Source organism: Phocoena sinus, chromosome 9 (assembly GCF_008692025.1).
Source record: "Phocoena sinus isolate mPhoSin1 chromosome 9, mPhoSin1.pri, whole genome shotgun sequence".
NCBI lineage: Eukaryota > Metazoa > Chordata > Mammalia > Artiodactyla > Phocoenidae > Phocoena > Phocoena sinus.
Genome location: NC_045771.1, coordinates 2,626,194 through 2,642,814, shown reverse-complemented (window position 1 = coordinate 2,642,814; position 16,621 = coordinate 2,626,194). Strand labels below are relative to the sequence as shown.

The window sequence follows — 16,621 nt, the reverse complement described above, 5'->3', positions numbered from 1 at the left end:
AGAAGCGGCAGGGAAAACACGAGCGAGCTCAGGGTGCGCGGTCGCGGTCTCGCCGGTTCGGGCTCCGGTCTCCGGAGCGCCAGGACGCTGCCGCTTTAAGGGGGGGAGGGGCGAAGACGGCGGGGGAGGGACGGCGGGAGGCTCCTGTCACCGAGCGGCCGCCGGCGCGTCACGTGGGCGCGCGGCGCCGCGACCATTGGCCCGAGGCACGTGTCCAGGAGACCGGCCCGCGACGTCACTCGAGGGGGCTCTGTTAAAAATAAGAACAAAAATCCAGAGTCAAAGTGTCTCGGGTTGCGCTGAGTGGCCTGGAAATTTCCGAGCCGCGCGGAGGCCGAGGCGGCGAGGGCGCGCAGACGGCGAGGGAGCGCGGGCGGCCCAGCCCGGCCCGGCCCGGCCGTGCCCGCGCCTCCCGCCGCTCACTCATGCGACTCGGGCCGCGGGGCTCGGCGGGGCTCGGCGGGGGCGCGGCCGCACGCCGGTGGGGCGCCCCGGTCCGCAGCGGGGCGGCGGCCGCGCGGAGGGGGCCCCGAGGCCGGCGGAGCGCAGCGCAGGCCCGCGGGCCTCCATGTGCGTGCTGGCGGCGGCGGGCGCGCTGACCGCTCGCGCCCCGCACCCTCGAGGGCCGGCCGGGGCGCGCGGGCGGGGGCGGCCGGGCGGCGGCGGCTGCCCGAGTGGGCCCCGGCGGGCGTGAGCGCGGGGGAGCGCGCTGCCTGCATGCGCGGAGCTCTAGTCCCGGGCGGCCGCCGCGGCAGCGCCGGAACGGAGGCAGCCGGACGTGGAGAGGAGCGCGGAGCCCGGAGGCGCCCCGGGTCCACGCTGGACCATTGTGACTGTCTAGCGCCTGGGTGCGCTGCGAAGACGAGGACCGGACTCTTTTGAATCTCCCGGCATCTGGGCGCGGGGCGACTCTTGGTATTTTCTAACTCCACTCGTGGATTGGAACGTGGCTCCGCTCTGAGCGCGGCCGGCGACTTGTAGGAGCCCAGCCCTGGCTGTGGCCGCCGCGCACGCCCTCGGAAGACTCTGCGGGGTAGGGGCACGGGCTGGCCGCGAGAGTCTCCGCGTGCAGAGCGGGCGGGCCGAGGGCTGATTGGAGGGACTCCCCGGAGAAGCGATTTGGGATTTGTTGCCAACAGCATGGAGGAGAATGACCCCAAGCCCAGCGAAGCGGCGGCGGCGGCGGCGGTGGAGGGGCAGCGGCAGCCGGAATCCAGCCCCAGCGGCGGCTCGGGCGGCGGCGGCAGCAGCCTGGGCGACGCGGACACTGGCCGCCGGCGGGCTCTGATAATGCCCGCGGTCCTGCAGGCGCCGGGCAACCACCAGCATCCACACCGCATTACCAACTTCTTCATCGACAACATCCTGCGGCCCGAGTTCGGCCGGAGAAAGGACGCGGGGACGTGCTGTGCCGGCTCCGGAAGAGGCAGAGGCGGCGGCGAAGGCGGCGCGGAGGGAAGCGGCGGCGCGGGCGGCGCCGAGCAGCTCCTGGGGTCGGGCCGGGAGCCCCGGCAGAACGCGCCGGGTGCGCCGGGTGCGGGCGGACCGCTGCCCGGCGGTGGCGGCGGCGACTCTTCGGGTGACGGCGAAGGCGGCTCCAAGGCGCTCTCGCTGCACAGCGGCGCCAAGAAAGGCGGAGACCCCGGGGGCCCCCTGGACGGGGCGCTCAAGGCCCGCGGCTTGGGCGGCGGCGACCTGTCTGTGAGCTCGGACTCGGACAGTTCGCAGGCCAGCGCCAACCTGGGTGCGCAGCCCATGCTCTGGCCGGCTTGGGTCTACTGCACGCGCTACTCGGACCGACCTTCTTCAGGTGAGTCCTGGGGACCCATGTCCTGGCCCGCCGTGGGGACGCCCGTGGGGTTGCGGGGCAGCGCTGGCGCGGGAATTTACCCGGAGGAAGAAGACACCAGGATCCCTGTCCCCCAACACAAAGACGTACACACAGCGACATTGTTTGCGGCTGACGCTGATCCCGGCAGCGGCCAGGAGAAGAGGGGACAGGACTGATTCACAAGGGGGTACAGACTTCGTAGAACGGCAAAAGCACAGGACCTCCTTTCTCTCTTGCCTTTTGGGCCTCTCTTTGCAGCCCCTAGCCCATCCCTCCCTTGGCTGGAGTTTATTTGGTGGGAACGGGGTGGCTGGCAGACAGGCCCCGGAAGCTCACACTCTCTACCCCTTCTCCGCGTTCTTCCAACTCAGTCCAGACCCGGGACCCACGCCCAGCCCACCGCAGACCTAGACTCATTCTACGATCCAGTTATCCCAGATGCGGCCAGGGAAGAAAGCAAGGCTGTCTGCTTTTCCTCAGCTGGGGCTGATGAGGGGACCTGGGGGGATCCGCGGAGGGACGGGATGGAAACAGAGGCGCCCTTTGCCCCGTGCCTGGTTTGATTGCCGAGCCGGCGCGCACACAGCTTGGAGGAGGGAGGCCTGCAGTCCCCAAATGGAAAGGACCTTTCCCAGAGCTTTCCTGGGGCAGCTCTGCGTAGGAAAGGAGCAGATTTCAGAGGGAATGTGGCGGGAGCCCGTGGGGGTGTGCAGAGCTTCTGGGCGTATTTTTCATAGATCCGGGATTTTTAAAAGCTAAGTCCATGCCCCTGTAGAAATCATCAGCCGCATTAAATGCGGGTCTGCGGCTGCGAACCGCCATTAGGCGCAGACTCCATTTGTCCCTGAGCCGGCAGCGCAGACCGGACCCTCTTGCCCCCCCGCCCCAGCCCTCAACTGTTTTGCGGGGGTCGTTTACCCAGTTCACAGCACAACTAAGTCACCCCTTGGCCGCCTTCCCGCAGAGATGGTGTGTATATCTCTGATGAAATCCAGATTTCTCCAGCTAGATCTTAAATTTGCTCCATTGTTCTCGCCTATCTCCTTTGTTAATATTTAATTAACATATAGGCTCACAATGCGGCCGGCGAGGAGCCTCGGCCCGGCTTTGTGCGGCGCCGAAGTCGCGGCCGCGCCAGGCCCCAGTGGACCGCGGGAGCCCGGCAGCCCGGCCTGGCTCGGCGGCTGGTCTTCCTGGACTTAAAAAAAACCCGTAAGATAAGATTTGTTTCTTGGCGTTTAAGAAAGCAGCAACGCAGAGTTTTCTTGCGGAGGTTTGGTCCTGTCTCCGAGACTCCTTAAGTGTTTGCGGTTTGAAAGAAAATCAAGAAAGAAAAGGAACTAAAAATTCTGATTCTAGAAAGATTTTCTTTGCGTGAAATGGTGTGTATCTTTTGTGGGCTGATTCGTTGTGTGCGAGCGCCCCAGGACCAGAGGAGTTTGGGGGGGTGGGGAGGGTGAGAGTGGAGACGGAGAACCGGCTCCGCTACGCGAGGCTTCGGTGGGGGGCCGAGCAGGCGCGGGGCCGCCCGGGGCCTGTCGAGGCCTCGCCGAGACACCACCTTCCTCCTTGGCGCGCCGGGGACGCTGGCCGTCGCCCCGGATCCGCACCCCCCGGGTAAGAGCCAGGCGTCTGGGCGAGGAGCCGGTGCCCTCGGCGTGGGTGCGACGGGACCGTGAGTGTGTGCGCGCGTGGGGCAGTGCGCGTGGGTGGGTGTGAGCGGGGGCGTGCTCTGGAAGCTAAAAGGCCCGGAGTGTGAGCCGAATCAGCTCTTGGCGCCCCCTCGCCAGCGCGCACGGCCCCCTCTTTTCGATCGTGCCTCCCGGAGAGGGAGGACAGGGCTCGGTGGGCGGGGCACGGAGGGCTCGGCGCCTCCTGGGCCTGTGGACCGTCCCAGACCCCTCGCTCCGCGCGAGCTGAGGACCGAACCCACCTTCCTGGTCCTGGTCCGGGTCCGGGTGCCTCCGGCGGGGGCTCGCAGCTGGATCCTTCCGCCAGCGCTGCGCTGCGTGGCCCGGCAGCCCCTTGACCCTGCAGAGGGGCGGGGGACGGGGGGCGAGGGGTGGGGACCTGGGTGCTCCGGCTGCCCGAGGTCAAGCCTTCTCCAGCCTCCCACCGAGGGTGCCTCGGAAGAAGCTGGGGCCAGGAGCCCCCCAGAGTCAATTCACACACTTCACAGATTAAGAACCCCAGGCGTGCAGCCGTGACTCCCTCCTGCAAAGGCCTCTTACCTCACAGACATGCTCCCGGGGCCCACCTTCTGAAACCAACGAAAAGAACGCACTTGGCCCCCTTCCCTCTGCTCTCCTTTCTCAGGCCTTTTCTCATGGCAAGGTCCTGAGAGCCTCACCACCTCTGTCCCAAGCCAACCTCAAGTGCTGTAGGGCGTCCCAGCGGAGGAGGTGTGAGGGGTCAGAAGTGTGAACCTCTGTCCAAGGTCACCCGGGCCCCCAGCGGCCTCCTCCGCTCCCAACCGTGCGCCGTGCCCCCTCTCCTGGACAGGGGACTGGGGAGACCTGGTGTGGTGAAGGGGTAGGAAGCTCAGTGCTCCAGCCCCACTCAGGCGCCTTCCCGTGGGGAGGCAGACCTCTGGGCCCCTCCTGTTCTCGGGGCCCACCTGCCCCTGCACCCCCGGCCCTTAGGACCTGGGGGTGTTCCCTGTGGGAGTCCCTTTACACCCCCCAGGGCTCTTCCTGCTACTCCGGCTGCCCCGCCCCGATCTTTCCCCCTCACCTCTCTTCCAGCACCTACCCCCGTCCTGTCCTTATTCCTGGACAGAACCTCAGAAAGGACGGACTAGAAGAAACCTGGCCACAAAGTTGTGGTTTCTCGCTTTCCTGCAGGAGTTCTCCTTTCATCCGGAGCCCTTTCCGCTAAGCCTGCCCTTCACCGGCACTCACAGTCCCTCCTGCAGAATCCCTGGGCCACGTCCTCACTCCCCAGGGGAGAGTCCTAGAGGTGGGTGGGAGCTCCGCCCCGTCCCATCTCAAGTCCAGGCCAGCTTTCTTCCAGGTCAGCCAGCTGGACCTGGGCAGCTGCCTCCCTCCCGGCTTCTGCATCCTTCCGTGCCGTGGGTGACCCACCCCTGAGTAAGGAGGCAGGCCTGGAGCCCTCCTCACCCGAGTTCTCTGTGTCCGCCATGCCTATCTAGGTCCCAGGTCTCGCAAACCAAAGAAGAAGAACCCCAACAAAGAGGACAAGCGGCCCCGCACGGCCTTCACGGCGGAGCAGCTGCAGAGGCTCAAGGCCGAGTTCCAGACCAACAGGTACCTGACGGAGCAGCGGCGCCAGAGCCTGGCCCAGGAGCTCAGCCTCAACGAGTCACAGATCAAGATTTGGTTCCAGAACAAGCGCGCCAAGATCAAGAAGGCCACGGGCAACAAGAACACGCTGGCCGTGCACCTCATGGCGCAGGGCCTGTACAACCACTCCACCACCGCCAAGGAGGGCAAGTCGGACAGTGAGTAGGGGGCGGGCTCCAAGCCCAGTCTCAGTCCGAGCTAAACAATGCAATAATTTCAAATCATAAATAAAGGGCCAGTGTATAAAGATTATACCAGCATTAATAGTGAAAATACCGTGTATTAGCTATGGTTCTGCAATATTCTCTGTATATATAATTTACAGGAGGTGTAAAATCCAAAATATCTGACTATAAAATATTTTTTGAGTTTTCTTATGTTTATGAGATTATGCTAATTTTACGATTTTTTTTTTTTTTTGCGAAGGGGGCTGCGTAGGGTTTCATCCTTTTTAATCCCCTAAGTTCCATTATGGGACATCGGACACTTTTTTTCTTTTTTTTAATTTCAAAAGAAGAAAAAAATTAAAACAACTTGCTGAAGTCCAAAGATTTTTATTGCTGCATTTCACACGACTGTGAACCGAATAAATAGCTCCTACTTGGTCTATGAGTTCTGCCACTTTGTTCGTGTGGGCTTGGTGAGGGCAGCAGGAGGGGCCGCATCCCCGGCCTCGGCCTCGCCATCCGGCAGTCGGCGGCGAAAGGGCCATGGCGGGGCGGCGGCTGGTGGCTCGCCCCCCACCCCCGCCCCGCCCTCTCCCGCATCGCGCCTGGACGTGCCGGGCTGCCTGGGCCGAGGGGCCCACGGCCGGCTCCCCCGTCCCCGCCTCCTGCCTTCCCTCCCGGTCCTCCGGTCCCCCTCCTCGCCGAGACCTGGCCCGCGCCTCCCTGCGTGCTTCCGTCTGCGTCTGTGTCTCTGTCCCCAGTCCAGCTGCCCGCCTCCCGCCTCCGGGCACCCGCTCCGGGGCTCAGGGCCGAGGGGCCGGGTATGTGGCCGGAAGCCCGCGGGCGGTGAGGCCGCCCCACCCCTCCGGGCCTGGGCCCAGAGACTCCCCTGCGGCTCCATCAGCTGCCCAGGGGCCGCCTGGGCCCCAGAAATGCGGCCGAGGTCCGCTGCCTCCGTCTCTGGCCGGCAGAGGCCTGGAGAGGGAACTGACATTTCCTCCCATCCTTTTTTCTTCTCTTTCTTTCTTTTCTTTTCTTTTTTCCTTTTTTTTGTAAAGTGGCCGCTTCTGCTATAGAGAGCATTCTTTCAAGGTAAATATGTGTGTGTGTGTGTGTACGTATATATATATGCTCATATACACACACAAGCAGACGTGTAAGAGTCCACAATTCTGGAACATGTGGCTACCTTGACTTTTAAAGGAACTCAGAATTCTCCAGGATCTAGAGGAAGGAAGAAAATGTGTAAATAATCATTTCTTATCACTTTTTGTCTTCTCTTGTTTTTTTAAAATATACATTTTATTTTTTTGAAGGTGTGGTACAGTGTAAATTGAATATATTCAGTATATCCCCATTAAGTACATATATATAAACGAGCACATTATCTATATCTATATGTATAACTCCACACTGTCTTCTGTTTAGTGTATGGAAAAAGAATTGTGTCCAAATGTCCATGTGCACTGGGACAGCCCAGGGGGTGTACCATGGCTGAGCCAGGAGTCATGGCTCTGCCCCTGAGGACTGAGAGTGAACTTCTCTCTTTGCCTTAAACCTCTTTATTTCACTGCGATAAAATAGTTTCACTTTGTACATACTAATGTAAACCTTTTTAAAACAAAAACTATAAAAGCAAAAGTTGTAATTTAAAATTCTGTGAATAACCATGTGCTGCTTAGGAAACTCAATGAAATGATATGCCTTGTGAGCAGGAAGCAAAGGTTTTTGGTTTTTTATTTTTTTATTTTTTAGTTTTTAGTTTATAAAACATGTGCGTTTTACAGTTCCAGTAGTAAATATTTATAATCTTATAAGAAATGAATGTTTCTATTTACAACTGTGGCTATCAAAATTGTGAACATTCCCCCTGCATTTTTGTGTGTTTAAATTCTTGAAAGTTACATTAAATAAAAAAAAAACGCTTTATTGTAAAATATTGGATGTCCAAGGTGTAATGACGAGGTTTTTTTAAAGTGTGTTTCTGAGTCCAGCCACACTACCCTGGGCATCCTCCCCCGTGCTCAGGTGCTCGTGGGCTTCGCCTCTGCCAGCAGGTGTGCACATACCTACCTTCGTAGCCAGAAGCGTAATTTTTTTTTTTTTAAATAACGAAGACACTTTGGATAGCTCATGTGAATACAGAACAACCAAAGTAATTTAAGTACACATTTCTTTACCAGAAGGAAGTGTTCCAAAGTACGGTGCTTTTCCGTTGAATAAATACTTAAAATCTTGCAGGACTCAACAGGTCTCCATCCCCCTGGCTGCTCCTCAGCTGGACAGAGGCGCTCACCCGCCGGGGAGAGGAACTATTAGTTGACCTGAGACAAAGAGGCTCTCCCCTTTTACGTTTGGTTGTTGTCTTTACCCCCAAAGCAACGGACATGGACAACATCCCAAGGCGGATGCCTGGAAAGGACCGGCTTTGCCAGAGCTGACCGGATGCCTCTGCTGGAAGCGGTTGGGATTTTCGATCTCGGGACCCACAACCCACTTGGCCACGCAGGACAGCACCCAACTGCCCTATTTCCAAACTTTCTTGGCTTAAAAAAGCTTTATTCTCCCAGAAAAAGAAGCTCAGAGACTAGAGAGGATCATCTGTTCCAAAGGCGACCTTTTAGGCCTTTCAGTTCCACACCGGCTTCCCAAGAGGAAGGACGCTGGGCCTCCTGGCAGGAGCTGAGCTGCTCCCAGGTTTTGCAAAGACAAGTTCCTCACTGCGGAGGCTCCAGAGCTCCAGCTGCCTGGAGCATTAATGGGGCGGGATCACGCCAGCCATCCCCAGCGTCTTCCCTAGCCGCCAGCCCACCCCTGCACAGATCTGGGGGTTCCTAAAGACAAAATAAAACCCCACTAGCACAACTTCTATTACCCGATTGGCCTCTCTCTCCCTCTCTTTTTAATAAAAAGACAACATAGCAACATTAAGCATTTTTGGGTTTTGTTTTTTAATCTGTTGGCAAATCATAGCACTGTTAAGGGGCTATGTACGGTTCTGCAAGATAATGAGTTCCCCGTCCTCAGAGGCATGCAAGCAGACACTAGGCCTACAGTGGCATATGACTTTTCTTTTGCTTTTCTCCCCCTTTCGGTAGGGGATTGGACTAAATGAGCTCTCAGACCTTCCAAACGCTGAGATTCTGGTTTTGCTCCTGTGTTTATTACATTTTTAAAATTCAACAGCTACAGTCTAAACTCATAACTCATGGAGATCCACTTCAGTGCTCGCCAGCCACTTTCACTAGGAGCTAGTGGAGACCAGAGTCAGGCCGAAAGGGAAGGCCACGCTTTCTGAAGCCCAGCTGCCACTCGGTTCCACCTGGACCACCACGGATGGTTCTACGTGTCTCGGATTTGGACCCGGGCTGCAGCACCGGTGACGCACCGGGCTGGGCCCCCACCAGGTCGTTGCCCCCGCAGGAGGCCGGTTTCCTAAATGTACCTCCGAGGAAAGTTCCTTTGTAAAGGAAGTCCTTGCTCCTTGGAGCTGAACGGCCCCCGCCCCCAGGGCTGGCTGTGTCCCTGCCAGGCCCAGGCAGAGCTGTGTCCACAGTCCTCCTTAGTCGGGTAGAGACCAGGCTGAGGCCTGGGAGCCCGGGGACGGGGGTGGGGAGGACAGTCGCGGCCACCCCCAGGCCTGCGGAGCAGGGTTCCTTGGCGCTTAGAGAGCCTTCCTCCTCCGGCCGCCGAAAGGGGTCGAAGAAGTCGCGCCCGACCCTCGTGCTGGCGTCAGAATCTGTGGGTCAACACAGGTCTGAAGGTCGCCCAAAGTAAACGGCCAAGCGCTTTCTTTAGGGGAGACAAGGGAGGAGCCCCCAGTCTGACCTCCAAGGAGGTCCATCTGTTCTGTTTTCCCTTGAGTGAAAAGGGCAAATCCGTGGGGCTTCGGGACCGCTCGGTACAGGTGTGCCCGGGCGAACAGCGTGCACAGCAAACACCAGGCACTATGTATGCAAGTACGCTCGCAGGCCGTGCGGGGCCGGCCGGGAGGTCGCGTTTGCTCGCTCCGGCTCGGCTAAAAGTCATTCTGTCTCCCGCTTGTTTAATATCCGACCTCTCCGGTCTCTGCCCGCCCGGGCAGCTCCCCAAGCGCCCCCGGGAAGGTCCCGGCTCCTCCGAAAACGGTCGCTTGCCAGGAGGAGCCGCCGCGCTCTGGGAGGTTAATAGCGGCTGGCGACCAAGGCCTCGGGGAGACCGACCCCCCCCCCCCGCCCCGCACCCCGACCCTGCCTACACGCACGCACTGCAGCCCCCAGCCAGGCCTCGGGGTGGGGACCTCCTTTCAGCGCTTCTCCTTCCTATCAGAGCCGAGGAAGAGGCCTCCAGGAAGAGGAGGCGGGTGTGTGTGTGGTGGGGGGGGGGGGGAGATGGGATGGCGGGAGACAGGCTGTCGCAGGCGGGGCACAGCGCTGAGTCCCCTGACCCCGCGGGCCCCCTTAGCGGTGCCGGAGCCCTGAGCTCCAGGGCGCACTTCGTGAGCCGGGCCGCGCGAGCCCCTCGTAGACCCTTCATGTTTTTATTAATAATCTCGTATACTTCATTCTGTTTATGATCTCCGCCCACAGAAAATAAAAGGCCGGTCTTGAAATCTCCTGAAATGTGATAACATTCATTAAAGTGACTCCTAATGACGAGATTTGATCAAGCGTGTTGGCCTCGCGCAGGGCCTGGCTGGTGAGACTGACGATGACCGCGTTATTATTATTGCTGTGTTATTAGCCTCCTGCTTAGCCGCCAGGGTGACTGGCCACCTCTCCGGCTTGGGCCCAATCCCCGCAGAGGGCTGTGGGGAGCCCCCCAAGATGGGGCTGGGGGAAACGACCAGAGTCTCGGGAACAGGTGTGGCCCGGGCTTGCTGCCCTTCGCGGAGCCCAGCCCCAGGCCCTTGCCAGGCCTGGGCAACACCTGCGGGCGGAGGTAGGGCGTCCCCAAAGCCCAGGGCCCTCCGTGTCCCCGGGGGACGCCAGGACCGGTGTTCCGTGAAGGGAGAATCCTGGGGCCGGAGCCCCGGACTCGCCCCATTGGCTGTCCTGCCCCACCCCTCCTTCCAGGGCTGAGCCCCGCGCTTTGCCCGGAACAAAGAGTGGCCGAGTTCTGCCTCCCTGGCCGCCTTTTCACCCCCTCAGCCTGGAAGGCGTCCCAGAGAAGACCCCCCCACCCCGCCCCATCGCCCCCCGCCCCAGTCTTCCCCGCGCGGCGGGCCTGCGGCGCTTTCTCTTCCGCGGAGGGGCTCGGGGTGGGAACGCGGGTGGGAGGGACCCTGACACCGCCCAGGGTCCTCCGTGGGCCGAGGGAGGGTGGGGGTCACTGCGTGCGCGGACCGTCTGGAAGGATCGGGGCGGGTCGCCGCTCAGCCCCATCTGTCGAGCTGTGAAACTTGGCCGCGCGGCCCGAGCGCGCTGCCGGCGGAAGGGGCCTCCGACCGCCTTTCAGCCGGCGCGTTCGGGGTTCTCTCCTCCCGCCAAGTCCTTTGTCTGGAAGAGGACTGTCAGGCTCTGCGCCGGGGTTTGCCCTCCTCCTCCCCCAACCTCTACCCCCTCCGCTAACTTCCCTTTCTTCCTCCGCTTTTCTCTCCTCTTTGGATGGGTAATCACAGGCTCCAGCTGCCTAGCGTGCCGCGAGGAGTTGCTGCCGGGTTCCTGTGTCTGCGGCCCCTCCCGGCAGCAGACTGGCCGCTTCCCTCCAACTTCGCCAGGACCCCGGCCCCTGCCCTCTGGCGTCATTGCGTGGCCATGGCATGCGCGTCTGAGTTTTCCCTTCAGGCCATAACTTTCTCCTGAGGATTTTGACTCTCACACTCCCACCAACAAAATATGAATCCGGAAAGCTGGCGTTTCTTCAGATTCAGGCAGTAGGGGACACAGCAGAGTCACCCAGCCTTTGGCAGAATTTATTCCTGCCAAGGCTAATACCGTTACTCTGTTGCTGCGAGTAAGGTGCCCGGATAAACCATTTCCATTGTAACTCAGTGGCTGTCGTTTTAAGTCTCAGATTATGCCCTGCAGTGCCGAAACATCTGGGTGAAAATTGCACAGATTTCAATCTCGAGAATGAATGATGGACATGCTGGCTTCCAAACATCTATTTGTTTGGGACAAGACTGAAGCCTGCTAAGAAAGCATTAGACTGAGCTTGCCCTCAGATGCCCCGGGGCTCAGGGTCCCTCACATCAGCTTGCAGACGGCTCGGGTTGCACATTTTTTCATGCAGGTGTTTATATAACAGCACTTCGCACTGAATGAAGTGCAGGGCGGGGAAAGGGAAGAGTTTTGTGAACACGGGGCCCTGCGCTCGACTGTGTTACTTACCAGCCCCAGAGCCCAATCATTCGTGCTTCAAGCAGAAAGAACACCTACCTAATAGGTTTCCTGTGAGGGGTTTCTGTGGGGAAATGGACAGAAGGCTCCTGGTACAGAACAGGGCTCGCTACTTGGGTGGTGGAACTCTCCCTCTGCGGGGGAAAGTTGTGCTCAGCTCACGTGGGTCCCAGCCAGCCCAGGGCCTGTTTTTGGTGAAGTGCCTACACATTCCTCGCTACTACCATCCCGTGCTGCATCTATATAGTTGTTAGGGGAAACGGGACAGGGGGGAGACCGTGAAATAGGAGAGATGATATTCACATGGTTATAAAAAGTGGAGCAGTGGTGGGAGCTGAAGGAGAACAGAAAACAGTCCCACCAGGAGAGACGCAGGACTGCAGTTAGCACTTTCTAGAATCATGACCCCCCTTCTCTTTTGAAACACTGCTACGCGTGCGCTTTGTAATCACAGGGCTCGAAAACACAGGCACCCATATTCATATCAGGATCTTTCCCCCAGGCTTTTCCAAAAACTGAGCAAGGCGCTGTGCCTTGGGTTTCTGTAGAAGCTCAGTAACTTTACCTGCCACTCCATTTTCCATTCCAATCGATAATTACCGCACTGAGCAGGGAGCCTCATGGCCATGAGACACGGCTGACTCGCAGCCCGGGCGGTGGGCACCCACCCGGACATGGAGGGCTGGGCGTGAGGCTGCCCCCTACAGTGTGTCCAGCCCGCGTCCCTGGTGCATCACACCCGCCCCACCCACGGCTCTTCCTGCGAAAGCCAGACGGCCTCCTCGTGACATGATGAGCTGTTTTGTCTAAATATTAAAGGGTCTAAGTACCGCTTTGAAATTAATTGCTGTTCCTATAGCTAAAAGCATAACAGGCTTTGATTACATGCTAACCAGAATGAACCATAATCCTGAGGTAATTATGTGGAGATAATTTTATAATTATATCATTCAACTGAAGAAGCAATGTGCTGTTAACCTCCCGTTTCAACAAGTCTGATGATTTAAAATAAAAATGGTCCTAAATCTGGACCTTTTAGAAAACGTAGAGTTGCCGCTTTGTCCTCCCCACATCGAGAACGTGAACATCAACTCCGTCTACTTATTGTTTTTACCTGTGTATACCCCACGGAGAAAGGGGGAGACCCGGGGAAATCTCAGACGAAGGCGGCTGTCTGAGAGCAGCGCATTTCCCAGTGCTGACCTGCTCCCGAAGGCTCAGAACGCCGACCTGCATTTCTGTTCTGTCCGGCTTGTATGTGGAAGTGACACCCAACGTCCCTGACGGGCGACCCTTGGAGAGTGCTGGCTCTCTGAGACACTCTAGCAGGGTGTGAATAGAGCCGGGTGGGCTGGGGTGAAGGTCAAAACCCAGGCACGCCTGCAGGTGGTTTGTTTCCTCTCCCAAACACCAGTGCCCTCGGAGGGGTGCCCGCAGGACCTCGGCCCGGCCACGGATCCCCTCCCCCGCCCTCCCCTTCCAAGGCACCCGGGAGGCTCTGGTGGCCCTGGGGTTGAGGTATCAGGAGGCGCCCCACTAGGGTACCAAGGCCTATTCGGCCGGCAGCCTGGCTTTCCCAGCAGTTCTGGGGAATTTGCGAAGGGCTGGAGGGCCAGAGTACCGCGTCTGGTTGGAGAGTTAAACTGTCTGATTCCTTCGAGGTGATCAAAGGTCAGCCAGACACGTCCCCTTTGGGCACCGAGTGCGCCCTACAGTTTTTTGTGGTGGTTGCACGCTGCCTCAAAGTGGGCGATTCGTGGGTGACACATCAGCTCACTCGCCGCCGCGAGGAAGACGGCTTTTACACAGCGACAGGAGCGCGCCGTGTGGACTCCGAGCCCCAAGGAGACAAAACCAACGCGACAGAGGATGGATGTAATACAAACCCGCCGGAGTCACAAGCCAAACAGCCCCAAACGCAACGCACGGGCGTGACAATGGCCTTTGTGCCTGGCACCAAATGAGGGCGCTGGGCCCAGCACAGAGCGGGCCAGGACGGACGCACATTTCCATGCAGGTGAGAACGTCCCTGGGGCAACCGGAGGGCTGGGGCTCGTTGCCTTTGCACCGTGAGATTTGCAGACCCCTCCCTTCCCCCTACAGGGCTATTTCATTCGCACCTATTTTTTTTTTTTAAATGCTTCCTAGTCAAACTCGAATATGCAATGAGGCGCCAGAGCTTTGTGGCGGAAATATAATTAAACTGGTGGAAGATGTAAAAGATGAAGAATGAGGATGACATCAGGCCGATTTCACACTTGGCAGTCGGATAGCTGGGCCCAAGCCGTGCTCTTGCCACGCAAGGCAGATCAAAGTGCCCTGCTACCGCTCAAAAGGGGAAAGGGGACTTAAGTATGCTAATCCCCGGGACAAATATATTTTAATCTTGTTAGAATACAAGTTAATGCTGCAACTCAGTGGCTGAACTTGGTCAGACGGTAGAGGTCCATTTTGATTTTAGCTATGAATGAGGCAGACCTCCTGGTTTATTCATAGGTAGTAAAAGTAAACTTACAAAGCGAACCCCTCTTTGGGCCGCATCACCCCCATCTCGGGCTTTCTTTGCTGGGAGGGCAGGGAATTCCGGAGGCTCCCGGGATGGGACGATCCCCGACACCACTCAACTCTCCCCATCCCTCCCTCAGTCTGCGAAAGATCCTGATGGCCAAGAAAGGAGCTCAGTTCATTTGGCAATGAAACAGGGAAACTCTGAAATTAATTAAAAGATTCTCCAAAGCAATCCGTTTCCCTTTAGGCCTGAGGTTTGACAACCAAACCAATTCCTTTCTATCAGCCCCCTCACTTTAATTTTTACGATGTCAATTTTCATTACTATTAATTATTTGCCGAGCTCCAACTGTACATCCGGTATTGCCCTGATGAGCAAGAAGCTTGCAGGTTCGGGGCTGCCTAAGTTTCAGTTCCTGTGAGATGTGAATGTGTGAGTTGTGTGGGTATGCATGTGTAAGACGTTAGGTGCGGAGAGAAGAAGGAAGGGCGTCAGCCTGTAGGGCCCCCACCCCAGATAAAACCATTATGGTAAAAATTATAGATGATTGCAGGTATATCTGTATATCTGACTGTGTGTGTGTGTGTGTGTGTGTGTGTGTGAGAGAGAGAGAGAAAGAGAGGGAGGGAGAGGGAAAAAGAGAGAGTGTGCGCTGGCGCTGGAGAGCTTACTGTAAGGTTACAGAAGGTTAAACTTCCCTGTAGAAGCTGCCGGCCGGATATTGCTGGTGGCAGCCATCTAAAGGGCAGTTTCTGTCTTTCTGCTCTAGTGTGTGTTTGAATTCCCTCTGCCTCGGGCATAAAACCTGACTCACACTAAGGCAATGCATTGCACCCCTGCGTTCCAAAGACCCTCCTCTGTCCTTCTGGATCCCAGCCGGCCCACTGTCCCCCAGGGGAGGCGACTGGCAGGCCGACTGGGGGAGGGGCAGCCTGGCGGCAGCCTTCGCCCCCAAAACTGTCTCTGGTTTCCAGGACTTAGGAATGTCCATTTCTGCCACAATTCTCTCAAGTTCCCTTGAAGTTAGGAAGCAAGTTGCGTAACATTGCAGTTACTGTAAACCCACAACTGGTACATGATGAGTTTCAGAATTCCAGGGAAGCGAGACTGAAAAAAGCACAGTGGCTAGCAGCCAGGGTGGCCCGAGGAGACCCTTCCTGGGAGACCCCTCCTCCTGTCTCTCTCAACTCCTTGAGTGTGTGTACTTTGGCTGGTGGTTTCCTTAGAAGACATCCTAGCCCTTCCTCTGGGTTTCTTCTTCCAGCGGTCAGGGTTCCCAGATATTTGGTCCGTTGTGTCTTTCTGTCTTAAATAATGACAGTATCTAGCGTTTGTTGAGTTCCCACTAAGGGCCAGGGCACCAGCTTCCTAGGCTGCCCCAAGCAAGCACTACAAACTGGGGGGGGCTTAAACCAGTAGGGATTTTTGTCTCAGTTCTGGAGACTGGAAGTCAGGAATCAAGGTGTCAGCAGGGTTGCTTCCTTCTGGGGCTACAGGAGGGGATCTGTCCGTCACCTCCTCCAGCTTCAGACCATCAACCCCTGGTGTTCTTTGGCTTGTAGACACATCACTCCAATCTCTGTCTCTGTGCTCACATGGCCTTCTCCCTGCATGCATGTCTGTGTCCAAATTCCCCCTTTTATAAGGACACCAGTTATATTGAATTTAGGGCCCACCCAAGTTCGGTATGACCTCATCTTCACTCCCATCCGCAAAGATGCTATTTCCAAATAAGGTCACATTCACAGGTTCATGAATGGACACGACTTTGGGGCGATGTTCTTCAGCCCAGTACAGCCAGTACTCCGCATGTAAGGCGGATTCTCTTAAGCCATCTCCCAGTAAAGCCCCTGCAGTGGAGCCCCCTGGCGGCCAGCGTGCGGCAGGTCATTGTGCTCCGGTCACCTGCCCTCAGCTCCTCTGCGGGTCTGTGGCATCCGTGACGCGGCCTTCGACTTTAGCATCCATGTGATCCAGAGAGACACTGTCCCGCCCGTAGAATAATTTACAGAAAGGCGCTTCGTCCCCCAGGGGGGCTGCACAGAGCACGGTTATTCTGTTGCAAGTCTTCCTTTCCCCTCGCCGTCTTGGTTTCCTCATCTGAAACCTGGAGAGGAGGAAAGAGAGAAGCCACCCTGCAGGCTCTGGGGAGATCCCCACGAGCTGGCACCATGAGCGATGCAGAATCACGCCTGGCACAGAGGAGATGCTGGAGGCATCGTCACTGGAGTCCCGATGGAGGCAGCGCTGACGTCCCTGCAGGAGGCCCTGCAGTGCCGGGGTCCCACTGGGCGCCCAGGGGGAGCCGAGCCTCTCTGGGTGCTTGGTACCCGTGTTAACGCAGGGCTGTTGCTGCGGCCGATGTTTTCACTGTCTTGCTAACCCCGTGTGAGTGAGTCTAGCTCGCGTGCAGTGGAGCAGTTGAGTCAGGACTGAGCCTCTCAAACCGGAAACGCGGCTGCCCTTGGCGAGACTGCAGAAGAGCAAAACAC

The 16,621-nt window shown here is 57.9% G+C and overlaps 1 protein-coding gene across 1 annotated transcript; it reads left to right on the top strand.

Moving 5' to 3' along the window:
• Positions 1-779: 779 nt before the first annotated feature.
• Positions 780-5,530, top strand: EN2 (engrailed homeobox 2). The gene is made up of 2 exons (XM_032643333.1): positions 780-1,810; positions 4,983-5,530. The coding sequence occupies exons 1-2, from the start codon at positions 1,141-1,143 to the stop codon at positions 5,297-5,299; spliced, it is 987 nt and encodes a 328-aa protein (XP_032499224.1). The 5' UTR covers positions 780-1,140; the 3' UTR covers positions 5,300-5,530.
• The last annotated feature ends 11,091 nt before the right edge of the window (positions 5,531-16,621 follow it).